At 40.0% G+C, this 15,977-nt stretch overlaps 1 protein-coding gene across 1 annotated transcript in view; it reads right to left on the bottom strand.

Moving 5' to 3' along the window:
• LOC115144502 (CUB and sushi domain-containing protein 1-like) overlaps positions 1-15,977 on the bottom strand; it is a 415,143-nt gene that overhangs the window by 243,742 nt on the left and 155,424 nt on the right. The window contains 1 exon segment of the mRNA XM_065002644.1: positions 4,796-4,908. Within this exon segment, the coding sequence (XP_064858716.1) occupies positions 4,796-4,908 (113 nt within the window).

Below are 15,977 nucleotides of genomic sequence, written 5' to 3'. Positions count from 1 at the left end.
TCGGCACTGATTGATCTGAATACCAATGTCGATTCTTCCCCATACTGTAAATACCAATACATTCACATAATGTGAATTAATGTGTTTCTAAATTGTAGATAAAAGCTCCAAGGCTTGTGAATGTTAAATATTCACACGCATCTTCAAGGAGTTTAACAGTAATTGTGTGCACTGTGCTTTTATCATTCAAATGACTTCTGTTTCATAGCTTGGCCATTAATGGGATTAGCTCACCTCACACTATTGGCCTTCCAATATGTCCAAGCCATCATTTTATTTCACAGGCAATAGTCTATCATTCTTTGAATGCTCTGCAGGACTTGATTATTGCCTTTCAGGCTTTTTTCAATATGAAATATCATTATGGCTCTAAACGAGGCTGTTGCAATATAAATACCCATGAGGTATAGAATTCCTTATAAGGTACATAACAAAAAGAGGAATATCAGCAAGATGCAGCAGTAAACATCCTCCTCAAGGAAATAGTAAACAGGCCTATATTCCCCTTTAATGTAATGGGAAACTCGCCTACAGGATCCTGTTGAGGATGATCCCCTGTAAAACATTTTTTTTTTTGCGGGACTGAAATAATGGTAAATGGGTCAAATAATGCTGAGTGCTTGACTCTTGTTCTGTGGGATCTGAAACCAATGTAAATTACAGTATGTGTAGTTGTGTATCTAAGCTTAAGTGATGTAGCATGTCGCTTTTTATGCCTTCAACATTCACAGATTTATACAAAACACACACCAATACATGCACATGCATAAGCTGCGACTAACTGCAATACAACATTATCATTGTTTCGAAGGCTTAACCTTTTGGCAGTTTAATATAACATTAACACTGATACCGCCTTATAATTCTCTTGGCATTTAAAATAATGGGTTCCATGTTTCCTCTCCTGCTTAGTTGTATTCTCTCTGATGTTGCTGTTTGTTCCTTCTATACTGAACAAAAATATACACACAACATGCAACAATTTCAAAGACTTAACTGAGTTACAGTTCAAATAAGGAAATCAGTCAAGTTAAATAAATTCATTAGGCCCTAATCTATGGATTTCACATGATCTGCAAATCAGATATGCATCTTTTGGTCACAGATACCTTAAATAAAAAGGTAGGAGCATGGATCAGAAAACCAGTATCTGGTTTACCAGTCAGTATCTGGCGTGAGCACCATTTGCCTCATGCAGCACGACACATCTCCATCGCATAGAGTTGATCAGGTTGTTAATTGTGGCCTGTGAATGTTGTCCCACTCCTCTTCAATGGCTGTGCGAAGTTGATGGATATTGGCCGGAGCTGGAACACGCTGTCATGCGTGTCGATCCAGAGCATCCCAAACCTGCTCAATGGGTGGCATGTCTGGTATGCAGGCCATGGAAGAACTGGGACATGTTCAGCTTCCAGGAATTGTGTACAGATCCTTGCGACATGGAGCTGTGCATTATCATGCTGAAACATGAGGTGATGGTGGTGGATAAATGGCACGACAATTTGCATCAGGATCTCATCACGTTATCTCTGTGCATTCAAATTGCCATCGATAAATGCAATTATGTTTGTTGGCCGTAGCTTATGCTTGCCCATACCATAACCCCACCGCCACCATGGGCACTCTGTTCACAACGTTTACATCAGCAAAGCGCTCGCCTACACGATGCCATACACACGGTCAGCGGTTGTGAGGCCAGTTGGACTTACTGCCAAATTCACTAAAATGATGTTGGAGGCGGCTTATGGTAGATAATTTAACATTACATTCTCTGGCAACAGCTCTGGTGGACAATCCTACAGTCAGAATGCCAATTGCACGCGCTCTCAAAACTTGAGACATCTGTGGCATTGTGTTGTGTGACAAAACTGCATATTTTAGATTGGCCTTTCATTGCACCAGGTGCATCTGTGTAATGGTCATGCTGTTCAATCAGCTTCTTCATATGCCACACCGGTCAGGTGGATGGATTGTTTTGGAAAAGGAGAAATGTATGTAACAAATTTGAGTACAATGAATTGCGTTTATATTTATGTTTCGTGTATTTTGTCTCAGAGAATATTTCCAGCAAATAATATTCCAATATTTTTAAAGTTGATTTTAAAACGTCTTCATGCTGCACTGTGCAAGAAAGGTAAAGAAATCCCTTGACAAGTGACTCAAAGGAATAATTCCAAGTGGCACATGGATTTAAATCCATCCAATCAAGCAAGGTTTGCCAACTTTAGTGCTCTGAAGATGGCATTTTGTTGGTTGAAGTTAGTATTATGGGGAGCAATATCACTAACAAACAGGAGAGCTGTTGTTCATGGGCACTTTCTCTGTACTATCTGGCACAGATTGATTCACACCTAGGTGTAACAGATAACCGGTGGGGCTCCTGTGCATTTTCCCAAGTAATCTTTTCAAAGATCATTTGAGGAAAGTTACTATTTTTACATTGGTCTAATATGAGAGATGCCACTTCTTAGATTATTGTTGTCGCTCAACTTGGACTGTATATTAACTTTAAGTGTGTGTCCCCGTAGAGCCTTAAGACTAAAAGGCTGAGTAAAATAGCATATTTGTATGCTACTGTGGACCTCTAAAATATATTTTTAATTGCAACAACATAGTAGCCCAATTATTTCATAAAATAAAATAATTTTTTTGTGGCAATGATTGAATTACAATGGGATCACAAAGATGAAATAATGTTTTCGTCCTCTTAATTTGCCATGATTTCAGAGCACAATTTACATTTACATTTAAGTCATTTAGCAGACGCTCTTATCCAGAGCGACTTACACAATGACGGCAGATAAGTCCAACTGCTTAACATATATACTGATAATGTTCCAAAACATGAAATTATGGTCCAAAACATGTAATATGGTTCAAAAACATGTAATAATGGTTCCAAAACATGTAATAATGGTTCCAAAACACGTAATGTGGTTCCAAAACACAGCTTTTGTGTTCTCAATTAGCTTCAACAATAGTAAACCAATTAGCAAACATAGCTATTTCTGATTCCCAAGAGCATCCGGGGAGGGAAATACGCTGCAAGGTTATAAATCCATCTCGCAGACACTGCTGTACCAATCAAGACTCTGCAGGCAAATAGATTACAATTACTCAAGTGTAATGGCCCATAAATCACAAACTAAGGGCTGTTGGGAAAACCTGCAGGTTGCATAGTTGGATGACATCATATCTCAATTTCAACTGCAATAAAATGAAAATGACAAACACAATGCTTCCAAAATAACTTTAGTTACCATCAATACTATCAACACTCTAGGGGTCCATTAACGCCCTCCATCATAACAATGGTTGTGACACTTTCATCAATGAAATCATAGCCTGTATCAGAATTCTCTAAAATCCAAGACAAAATCTACAGTCAATTTCGATTTAGACTCCAATGGTTACATGGAATATCGATCTTTGTCAGCTTAAATGGAATCCATTCAGGCAACCAGAAGAAACGCCCATATTAAAACTCCATCAACCTGATGGATAGGCTACTAATGTTCTGAGAGGGCAGCCACTAATGCATAATAAAAATAAGATTTGACGTTAACCTAGAATGCAACACAGTTCTTCTTCTATGTGGAGAAACTAAGCAAATGTAAAGATAACACAATCTTGCTAATCTTATTCATGCTGTAACATACAGCAGCTGTAGCTAATTCTGAGGCAGTGGTTAGACTAGTACTTAAATTTGATTCAAAAACAGTATGTTAAGATATCAGGAAATAGTGTTCTGATACAACCAACATTAGATTAGCCTATCATGCTTCATTATTTCATTATCACTCACAGTAAGAACTATCTCACTCTACACACAATAAAACATAAAGTACTTCAGACATTGTCACAACCAGCAACAATTGACGTTACCAAACGAGATTGATATTCCATTTAGGGAATTGAGTTTTGGTATCCACTCAAAACCCTGTAGCAATAACAAAACTCTGAATCCCTAGAGATGAAAATGTTCAGAAGGAGGAATAAAAAAGAAAATAAAAAAAGAAAGCTTATCCTTACAAAGGTTTACGAGCAAAGTGCCATGCTCGTGCATCATTCATAGCCTAGGTCCCAGGGTCTCATGAGGGCTCATGAAGTTTGCTGCAGTGTATGCCAGCCTGAGAGATGTTTTCTTACAAGGGGGGTGAGTTGAGACTCCAGTGATATTAGACTTCATGGAAAATATATGAGATGTTGTGGTTTGTGCTGTATACTGTGTGAAACAGACTATATGGGATTTGTAATGACCCTAGTTTGATACAGTCAACTGAAACTCACATGAAATGCCACAGCTATCAACCACAGGTTTAATCATGTAAACTTTAAACTGAAACATGTACTTAGCAGATGAACTCTCTGCACAAGGCTTAAACAGTAACCAATTGACATGTCCTGAAGAGGTGTACGTTAAGTGCACACTAATTAGCAGTGTTCATCATATGAAATGCACCCCGCTCTCTGAAAGCATATTAATATGCTGATTTTGAGACACCGATTCATGAATTGCCCTATAATACAATAATAACATAGTCATTTATATATTTTATTTTCAGGATCTGTGGCCCATGGGGGAATCAAACAAATTACTCTGGCACAGCAATCACAATCCACTGCCAACTTAGCCATTGAAAGAACTCAATATAGAATAGAAAAACAAGTCAATAGTTAGACAATTACCATTTTGTTAACACAAATATTTTTTTAACCCTTTTTGTTAACCCTCTCTTACATCAATTCAGCCAGGTTTTTAATTGGAGAAATAATCAATAATAATAGGTCTTACCTTCATAAATTGCTTTAAATCCTTGTGCACTCACAGCAAAATCTGTTGTGAACCAAAGGGCCATTATTGACCCCGTGCTCACAATAGGTGACGGCAACATGAAGCCAGATAACCTGCAAAGAGAGAAATGTTACATTACATTTAGTAATTGTTATCAAATAATTAAGTACTTTGCATTATTGTTAGTGGTCTCAGATTTGTACTGTGGTCATGTGGCAAATGTGAACTGTTTTCATAGAAAGACAGTTTTCAGAAAATGAAACAAAATGCTTTACACTCAGCAGAAAAGGCAATGACATCAGGTACACAACAACAGGGAACAAGAACAGAAGGACCATAGCATTGCTAGACCGGTTCAAGGACCCTTTAGCAAAGACCCAGCCTTCACTGGGATCAAACACAAGCACATTCTGATGAGATCGTGTCACAGAAACAGTGTAGAAATAAATCCAACTGATTTTCCCTGGACGCTTACATCTCTAGTGTCCACATTCAATTATAGATAAAGCTTCACAAAATGTGTATAGCTGCGTGTGGGGCACTCACAACTTTTTATTTCCTAGAGCCAGTACCGACTGGTCAGATTCTACTTCCAAAATGGCCGTCCGGTACTTGTTGTACCGACCCGTTAATGCACATGCCAAGATAATTAGGCTGCCAAAAATAAGTAGAGTGAAAGTAGCTAATGTAGCTAACTTCTAACAATCCAAAAAGTGTTACTGAACAGAGTACCAATCAAATACATTATATTTTCTCGATAATAAGACATTATTGTTGATTTGTGACAATAAGATTTAGGTACAAACACCTAGTAACCTACTTCAATAGTATGGGGTCAAACAAGCTAAATTTACATTTGAGTCATTTAGCAAACACTCTTATCCAGAGCGATTTACAGGAGTGATTCGGATTAAGTGCCTTGCTCAATAATACTTTTCTCCGAGTCAGCTCGGGAATATGAACCAACCACCTGTTACTAGCCCAACACGCTTAACCACTAGGCTACCTGCCACCCTAGTTTGCCTATAATCTTCGTTCAACCCATCAAGCTAAGAGTTGTAAAGTCTGTAAAAATATGGTAGTACAGCCCTAATCCATCACGTCTATCCAATAATCATTTCACAGAAGGAGGCTTTTAATCCTTTCTCAATGACAACCATTCTCAAGGCTGATATGAATCATACTAGTCAATTAAATTAAACACTTACCATAGATATTTTTGGCGTAGCAGTCGGACGTGTGTTTTGTCTTGTCCCGTCCTGTATAGTGTAAATATAGTTTTTTCCTCTTTTTTTTAACTTGTTAATTGCTTACTCCATGTGTAACTCTGTGTTGTCTGTTCACACTGCTATGCTTTATCTTGGCCAGGTCGCAGTTGCAAATGAGAACTTGTTCTCAACTAGCCTACCTGGTTAAATAAAGGTGAAATAAAAAAATAAAATAAAAAATATTTCCTAGCTACCAATGGCATCCCTCTACTTCTGGTGTAGCATGTTCCCAGAATGTTGTATGCAGTTCTTGTTTCCACTAGAGTATATGCTCTGTCATGCCTTTTTTTATATACACTACCGTTCAAAAGTTTGGAGTCACTTAGAAATGTACTTGTTTTTGTCCATTAAAATCACATCAAATTGATCCGAAATACAGTGTAGACATTGTTAATGTTGTAAATGACTATTGTAGCTGGAAACGGCTGATTTTTATGGAATGTCTACATAGGCGTACGGAGGCCCAATATCAGCAACCATCACTCCTGTGTTCCAATGGCACGTTGTGTTAGCTAATCCAAGTTTATCATATTAAAGGCTAATTGATCATTAGTAAACTCTTTTGCAATTATGTTGGCACAGCTGAAAACTGTTGTGCTGATTAAGGAAGCAATAAAACTGGCCTCCTTTAGACTAGTTGAGGATCTGGAGCATCAGCATTTGTGAGTTCGATTACAGGCTCAAAATAGTACCCGCAAAACACCAGTCTCAGCATCAACAAGCAACCCCAAACCTTTGAACGGTAGTGTATATTCTTTTTTTTACCGATTTTCTCCCCAATTGGTAGTTACAGTTTTGTCCCATCACTGCAACTCCCGTACGGACTCGGGAGAGGCGAAGGTCGAGAGCCATACATTCCCCAAAACACAACACTGCCAAGTCACACTGATTCTTGACACACTGCTCGCTTAACCCAGAATCCAGACACACCATCCAACTGGCAACCGTGCATGTGCCTGGCTCACCACACAAGTCGCTAGAGCGCGATGGGACAAGGACATTCCAGCCAGCAAACCCTCCCCTAACCCTGATGATGCTGGGCCAATTGTGCGCCGCCTCATGGGTCTCCTGGGCGCAGCCGGCTGCGAGACAGCCCGGGATCGAACCCGTATTTGTAGTAATGCCTTGTAGTGCCCTTAAACCTCTGTGCCACATGGAAGATGCCTGGCAAGTCTTTGATGAAGCATTCATTTTCCCATAATGTTATGCCCCCCGCTGTAATGTTTACCACTAATGGTTTGATTCCCTCACCTGTGAGACATACTTTATGTTTTCCACAGCTACTAAAAATGCCATAGCCTCTGTTAGCTCACCAATGGCTGTCCACACACAGGCTATTACCGGGTAAAATAGATTGACAGGTAATATGACTCAATCCCTTAAATGTCACACTATTTAATATATGCAACATGAGCCACCCAGTCTTCATTACCCAGTCTTCATTACCCAGTCTTCATTACCCAGTCTTCATTACCCAGTCTTCATTACCCAGTCTCTAATCCAAACAATCAAACTAATTCAGACACAGGCGTCCGCGCCATAAACATGTTTCAAGCTTTGCTTGTGGAGCACGACAGGTAGGTAGCCTAGCAGTTAACAGCATTGGGCCAGTAACCAAAAGGTTGCTGGTTTAAATCCCTGAGCTGACAAGGTGAAAAATCTGTTGATGTGTTCTTGATTGAGCAAGGCACTTAACCCTTGTCGCTCCATATCAGAGCGTCTGCTAAATGACTAAAATATCAAATGAGTACGGAAGACCAACAATGTGTTAAACGGTTTACACTGAGGATGATCGTGTGAACATCTGAGATGTCCTTGTGAAAACCTCTGACAATAACATTGGTTTCAGGCCTTTGTTAACTTATCTAGGTATACTCTATAGAAAATGTCTGTGTATTCTGTCAACGATACGCGTATTTCCTTATTTAAATATTGACAACACTATTTGTTCAAATGAAGGGATACCACCCTAAACAGCTTCAACTCACTGAAACACCATCTATGCACCCTTCATTCAATTAGAATAGGCTCCTTATCCTTGCTTGACATTGAATGATTGTTTTGGTTAACTTTCAGTTCCTCTTGGCGAATCACTTGAAAAGTTGTCTAAGAGTCAAAATGCATGAAATAAGTGGTTTCTCCGTCACCTCAAAGGCGAGACCCTTGAGTAAATGCAGCACTTGTTCACAGATGAAAACTCCTGATTAGCAGCTGCACTGACAACAGATCTGAAAAGAGAATTCTTATTGACGCTGCCATGGCCACATCACCATACTTTGGAAGCACACAATTAATTAGATGGTAATTGTTGTTATATGGATCATCTTTGAATAAGCACACCGGAACTGAGGACTAGGAGGACATATTCAGGACATTCTCTTTAGTTTGTCAATCAGTCTTAACGGAGAAGGGGAGTAGCGAAAAAATCTGAGTAATGATAACAGTAAGAATAATGCCAGGGTCTGGTCACAGAGATTGTGTTAGGGGTTAGTGGTCCACCATCACTCCATTTCAAATGGAGCAGTGGCAGATTGAAAACATTGTTTTCTTAGAATCAACAGACTGTTGGATCACGGCTTAACAGAACCTTTCTGCAAGTAGAGACAGTTACGGGGTTGAAGCACTTAGATGCATGTTGTCAGCTTTCGCTCTTGGGTAATACAACCTCCTCATCAAGTACAAAGAACCAAGTACAATAACTACGGTACATTGCTAACATTCACAAATGGTTAACGAACCTAAACTTGTGTCAATGGAGTTCTTAGAGGCTGGATGCTGTATAGCATGGTCAACGGATGTATATACCATTGTTGGCCAATACCATTGTACCTACAGTTGGATAGATTGAGTTATTAATTACAAAACAGCGCTATGGCCTGATTTGCCAGTTCATCATTTAAAAATGAACTTGGGCTTCTAAGTAATCCATTTAGGACTTTTGGAGTGGATGTATTTTTGCAGTTTGCAAACAGATGCCAGATTGGTGCTGAAAGGCTATAGTGTCACTGAGCTCTCGTGCCAGTCAGATTATTTTATTAGAGCCCACAACAGAGCTAGTCCCGTGTAGCTCAGTTGGTAGAGCATGGTGCTTGCAACGCCAGTGTTGTGGGTTTGATTCCTGCGGGGGACCAGTATGAAAAGAAAGTATGAAAATGTTTGCTCTGGATGAGAGCTTCTGCTAAATGATGTTAAAGTAAGCTGTGAAGCTGCTACTCTATGGTGGTCAGTACAGTGTGCATTAGCTCAGAGAGAACATGGGACTTGGCTCCATTTGAAATGACTGAGCCGGCCTTTCTCTTCACTGACAGAAGATTCATTCACCTTTAAGACTTCTATCGATCCCTTTAATTATAATTTCTAAAGTATTTTCAGAAGTATAGCAATATATTCTTCACAGATTATCTAACGTCCTCGTTTGATAATTAATTACTTTGTTAAAACCTATACTTAAGTTTACAGGCTTACACATAGTTAGTTCTGGGTTTATACATCCTCTCTACTGATCACTGTGGCCATGCATCTTTAAAGGAAAAAAGGTACAGAAGTCCAAAGATCATACATCCTCGCTCTTGTCTCGTTAGGCTCAGATTCTTGAGCTGAATAATAAAATAAACGTGGAGTAACTAAGTGATCAGTTAGTCATGCACACAACTGTGTCCGATTACTTCAACCTTTCTTAGAACTCCCTCCCTTTTAAAGTGGCTTGATCTGGAGTTTGATTGCAATGTATCTTAATGGACTCCATGCAAAAGAACAACGCATTGTGTGGAATAAAGGCAGGCAGCTCTGAAATTACCTTTGTATTCTGTGATGGGGGTTCCTAGAAATGAGAGCTGCATGCATAATTGCACTGGTGAACACTGATTATTAGATTATGATAGCTGAACTCTGAATGTCTATCTTACAAGTCTTCAGTGGTGTATTTTAAGTGAATGGTGAGGCCTTTTCAAGGTATGCACTTGTTCATTTCCAGTGTTTGCCATGTTATTATCATGCTGTATAAAATTGTGTTTTAATGAAATCACTCTGATTGATGTGTTGATGAAGAATCAAATATGTAGATTTATAAGAGACTTGCCATTAAATATTTCAAAACCATTGACCAATAACCTCTTGAATTCACCAGGAATTCTCTTGCCACCCACACATCTATTCAAGAAGGACCTTCATCAGGGAATTAAAGAGAGAAAGTTCACTGAGACTAATGCCGTCAGAAAGACAAGTCTCATAATGAAAAAAATACTCTGATTATCAAGTGTCTGAGAAATCAGTTCCGCTTAGGCTTTGCCGTTCGACTCTTTAAATTCCTCAAAGCATTCTTTAAAGTCAATTTGTCTCGAGTGTAATACCTCTGTGGGGGCCACAAAGAAGTAGCTACAATGTCAAGCCTTTTGTTTCAGTTCAAGGTAAGGAAAGCAGTGCAGTTCCCTCGACCCTATTCATATTGCCAGGTATCACTTCAAGAGTGTTCCATAAGGGCAGCTTCGCCTTGCAAAGAATATCCTTGGTTCTCTTAGAAGAGGTTTAGTTTTCTGGCTTTGGGAAGCTCTAGACTGAACAATAACAGTCATAGAAATAAGTATATTGCGATTTCATATTGCGAAGATTCAAGTTGCAGGAATTCTCAGTACTGGGTTATTCTGTTTTCTTATTCACATGGTACTATAGAACTGTTCTCTTAATCTTTCTGCAGCCTGGTATGTGAATAGAGGCATCTCAGTAGTCCGCAATGTGTTCACACCTCAGTCACAGACACAGCAGCTGATTATAGATTTTCACCAAGTGTTTTGTTCGAGTATTTTTATTAATTTTATTTCAAAATTCAGATTTTGAGATGAACCGGAGAAAAAGCTTAGTTGACAGAGACAGCTGCTGTGGATTCAGAACTTAATCTAACAGGGAAATCAACAACTTTACATCATTTAACATATTCATCAGCCAGGCAAAAGTCATTCATAAAAGTACAATGAAATCTAAGTAATTTCCATCTGTGTTTCGAAACCCTCAAACTGTATTACATTAGCTGCAAGGTGTATTACATCCGCTGCAAGGTGTATTACATCAGCTGCAAGGTGCATTACATCAGCTGCAAGGTGTATAACATCAGCTGCAAGGTGTATTACATCAGCTGCAAGGGGTATTACATCAGCTGCAAGGTGTATTACATCAGCTGCAAGGTGTATTACATCAGCTGCAAGGTGTATTACATCAGCTGCAAGGTGCATTACATCAGCTGCAAGGTGTATTACATCAGCTGCAAGGTGTATTACATCCGCTGCAAGGTGCATTACATCAGCTGCAAGGTGCATTACATCAGCTGCAAGGTGCATTACATCAGCTGCAAGGTGTATTACATCCGCTGCAAGGTGTATTACATCAGCTGCAAGGTGTATTACATCAGCTGCAAGGTGTATTACATCAGCTGCAAGGTGCATTACATCAGCTGCAAGGTGTATTACATCCGCTGCAAGGTGTATTACATCAGCTGCAAGGTGCATTACATTCACTACAAGGTGTATTACATCAGCTGCAAGGTGCATTACATCAGCTGCAATGTGTATTACATCAGCTGCAAGGTGTATTACATCAGCTGCAAGGTGTATTAAATCAGCTGCAAGGTGTATTACATCCGCTGCAAGGTGCATTACATCAGCTGCAAGGTGTATTACATCAGCTGCAAGGTGTATTACATCAGCTGCAAGGGGTATTACATTCACTACAAGGTGTATTACATCAGCTGCAAGGTGCATTACATCAGCTGCAAGGTGTATTACATCAGCTGCAAGGTGTATTACATCAGCTGCAAGGTGTATTACATCAGCTGCAAGGTGCATTACATCAGTTGCAAGGTGTATTACATCAGCTGCAAGGTGTATTACATCAGCTGCAAGGTGTATTACATCAGCTGCAAGGTGCATTACATCAGCTGCAAGGTGTATGGAAACAACAATAGACAAAACAATCAATAACTACGTTTGATTGCAATTAATATATGTTTTGCCACACAATGGACTCACAAGTGTCTTAGAAATACACCCCAATATACAGAATAGTGAATCATGAAATGGACACCAGCTGTACACTCTTAGAAAAAAGGGTTCCAAAAGGGTTCTTTGGCTATCCCCATATAGGAGAAGCTTTTTGGTTCCATGTTCCCTTTTTTTTTTGGTTCCCTTTTTGATTCAACATAGAACCCAAAAGGGTTCTAGCTGCAACCAAAAAATAACCCTTTAATGTTCTAGATAGCACTTTTTTTCTAAGACTGTACCATTTTTGTCATCCTGCAAAAAGATGAGTACGTCATTAGAGCCCACCAATGGTGTAGTCAACATATATTGGTATATCTATCACATGGCTCAGCAAGCCTCTCCTTTATTCACAGTACAAGGCCATCAATCATAGGAGTCAAACACAAAATATGTTCTCTGTTACAGAATTAAATTCCCTGACAGTACTCTCTACACCCCCCAGCACTGATACACTGTTATTTGGGTTGTTAACTGGATTCGTTCTGACATTCTGGATTTCTTGTTTTTCATTATTATTTGTGTACTTGTTTGAAAAATGTCCTGCACTGTTAGAAGCTAGTAACACAAGCATTTCACTGCACCCGCTATAACATATGCTAAACTGGGTACTCGACCAATAAACTTGGAATTTATCCGTGACGTGATACAGATGTAGGATCTTAATTTGATCACTCTGTTGTTGCAGAAAACTTGTAGTGTATTCAAGGTTTAAAAAGGCTTTGTAATTTCAACCCCTACAAAATGTCCATTGGTTATAACCCACACAATATTTCACATGTCAAATCAAATCAAATCAAATCAAATATTTCACATGTCCTGTTGCTGCAAGAGTCTTTTCCTGCTGTGAGAAACTGTTCAAAATATGATCCAACATCTGTATCTTGGATGATTGTTTCTCAATGATGGGAATGACTGATAGCAAGAACTTCAGCATATTGAGAAATAGTCATAACATTGTTGCAGGAAAGTGGTGTGTGTTTGTGGCAATACTTTCTGCATAGTACACATTATAGGATCAAATAACCAAACAAGGAAAAACACTAAGATACTGACTAAATACAAAGCTGTCTGTCTGTCTGCCTGACTGCCTGCCTGCCTGCCTGTCTGTCTGTCTGTCTGTCTGTCTGTCTGTCTGTCTGTCTGTCTGTCTGTCTGTCTGTCTGTCTGTCTGTCTGTCTGTCTGTCTGTCTGTCTGTCTGTCTGTCTGTCTGTCTGTCGGTCGGTCGGTCGGTCGGTCGGTCTGTATAAGCTACTGCTCCAAGCTATTTTCATAAAAATCTAAAGTAGGGCAAGAGAATATTCACATGATGCCACCCACTCACGCACAACCTGAAAAATACAATAAATAAAATAGTCTCTGTGGGGATGAAATGCATTATTTGACAAACCATTATTAAAAACAATATTGTATTCTGTACTAATAGGGCACTGTTCTTCAGTTGTCTGTCAATCCAAAAAGTCACTGATGCCATGACATGTGGGGAATAGTAGTGTCCATAGGAAGAGTTGAAATGTGATTTATCTTTTCTTGCTCACAAACACTTGGCCTGGCCAGAGCCTCTTTGTAAACATGAACACCGAAATGCATACATTAGTGATATGTCTGAAATGCACATAGAATTATTTAAATTGGCATGATGTATGATGGCCTACCTTTTATTGACAAGATAGTCGACTGACCGCAAAGGCGGAAGGCATGCAAGAGGAGGTGAGACAGGCGTGAATGAGAGGGCAGATACGCGTGTGAACAATAGACACAACTCCGACATAAAATATTATATCAGTGCATTTGTAACATCGACACTGTCTCTCATAGACATCCAAACAAAAAATGCCCACTTGGTTTGCTTATCGCTGTTTTCTCGCAATGACAGATTTTTGGGTGGAGTTAATCCTCTCGCTTCGCCTCTTCCTCTCTGGCACATGTCAACAGAGAGGAAGAGGCGAAATGAGAGGGATAACTGGGCCCAAAATCTATCTTGTCCAGCAGGTGCCGTTTTCCATTATTTTCGCTCACCAAGCGAGGAGTTTTTGTATGGAGGTCAATGAGAGTGTTGAATTTGGTCAACAAAAAAATGTTATGGCTTATTTTCTTAGTGAGGCTTATTTGATCTAATAGAAGTTTAGTAATGATTAGGTTGTTACGAGTGTCCTCACATTAAGTAGGACACGTGACATCCCGGCAACTTTGAGAAAAAACTATTCATATCGGAGTTGTGCCTAGTCTTCACTAGTTACCCACACCCATAAAGTCATAAACCCCACCTTTCAAATCAAATCAAATGGTATTTGTCACATGTGCCGAATACAACAGGTGAAAATGCAGTGAAATGCTTACTTACAAGCCCTTAATCAACAATACAGTTTTAAGAAAAAGTTAAGAAAAATACAAAAATAAATAAATAAATAAAAGTAACAAATAATGAAAGAGCAGCAGTAAAATAACAATAGCGAGGCTAAATACAGGTGGTACCGGTACAGAGTCAATGTGCGGGGGCACCGGTGAGTCGAGGTAATTGAGGTAATATGTACATGTAGGTAGAGTTATTAAAGTGACTATGGATAGATAATAACAGAGAGTAGGGCCTTGCCTGGTGTAGAGGTCCTGGATGGCAGGAAGCTTGGCCCCAGTGATGTACTGGGCCGCACGCACTACCCTCTGTACTGCCTTGGGGTCGCAGGCCGAGCAGTTGACATACAGGGCATTGATGCAACCAGACAGGATGCTCTCGATTGTGCAGCTGTAGAACCTTTTGAGGATCTGAGGACCCATGCCAAATCTTGGTGTGCTTGGACTATGTCAGTTTGTTGGTGATGTGGACGCCAAGGAACTTAAAGCTCCCAACCTGCTCCACTACAGCCCCGTCGATGAGAATGGGGGCATGCTCGGTCCTCCTTTTCCTGTAGTCCACAATAATCTCCTTTGTCTTGATGATGGTGAGGGAGAGGTTGTTGTCCTGGCACCACACGATCATGTCTCTGATTTCTTCCTTAAAGGGTGTCTCATTGTTGTCAGTGATCAGGCCTACCACTGTTGTGTGATCGGAAAACTTAATGACGGTGTTGGAGTCGTGCCTGGCCGTGCAGTCATGAGTGAACAGGGAGTACAGGAGGGGAGTGAACACACACCCCTGAAGGGCCCCCATGTTGAGGATCAGCATGGCAGATGTGTTGTTACCTACCCTTACCACCTGGGGGCGGCCCGTCAGGAAGTCCAAGATCCAGTTTCAGAGGGAGGTGTTTAGTCCCAGGGTCCTTAGCTTAGTGATGAGCGTTGAGGGCATTATCGTTGAACGCTGAGCTGTAGTCAATGAATAGCATTCTCACATAGGTGTTCCTTTTGTCCAGGTGTGAAAGGGCAGTGTGGAGTGCAATAGAGATTGCACCATCTGTGGATCTGTTGGGGCGGTATGCAAATTTAAGTGGGTCTAGGCAGGTTCCCTTAGTGTTATTGGGCACAGGGACTATGGTGGTCTGCATGAAACATGTTGGTATTACAGACTCAGACAGGGAGACAATTTCTCTTTCTTAAAATGCGATTTAAACTTAACCATAACCTTTATTACACTGCTAAACGTATGCCTAACCCTAACCTGAAATGAAGACCAAAAAGCACATTTTGGATTTTCATACATTGTTACGATACATAGCCAATTTGGACTTTGTGTCTGCTGAAACTAGTGGAAACCATTGTGCCTGTTGTTCAACCGTGTATCTGCCTTCTCATTGGCTAGAAAGGTCCCACTTGATCTTGCCTCCTCCCGACTGCCTTCCATTTTTGAAGACATTTATTTTCATCGTTAGAGCGGCCACTGGAGTATCTGGTCAATATAATGTTTCATCTGTGATTTCCAGCAGCATGTCTACCTGTGAATTGGGTTTCCC

The sequence above is a fragment of the Oncorhynchus nerka genome, linkage group LG16 (assembly GCF_034236695.1).
Source record: "Oncorhynchus nerka isolate Pitt River linkage group LG16, Oner_Uvic_2.0, whole genome shotgun sequence".
NCBI classification, from domain to species: Eukaryota; Metazoa; Chordata; class Actinopteri; order Salmoniformes; family Salmonidae; genus Oncorhynchus; species Oncorhynchus nerka.
The sequence above is the reverse complement of the archived record's forward strand: the minus strand, read 5'-3'. Positions and strand labels throughout refer to the sequence as shown.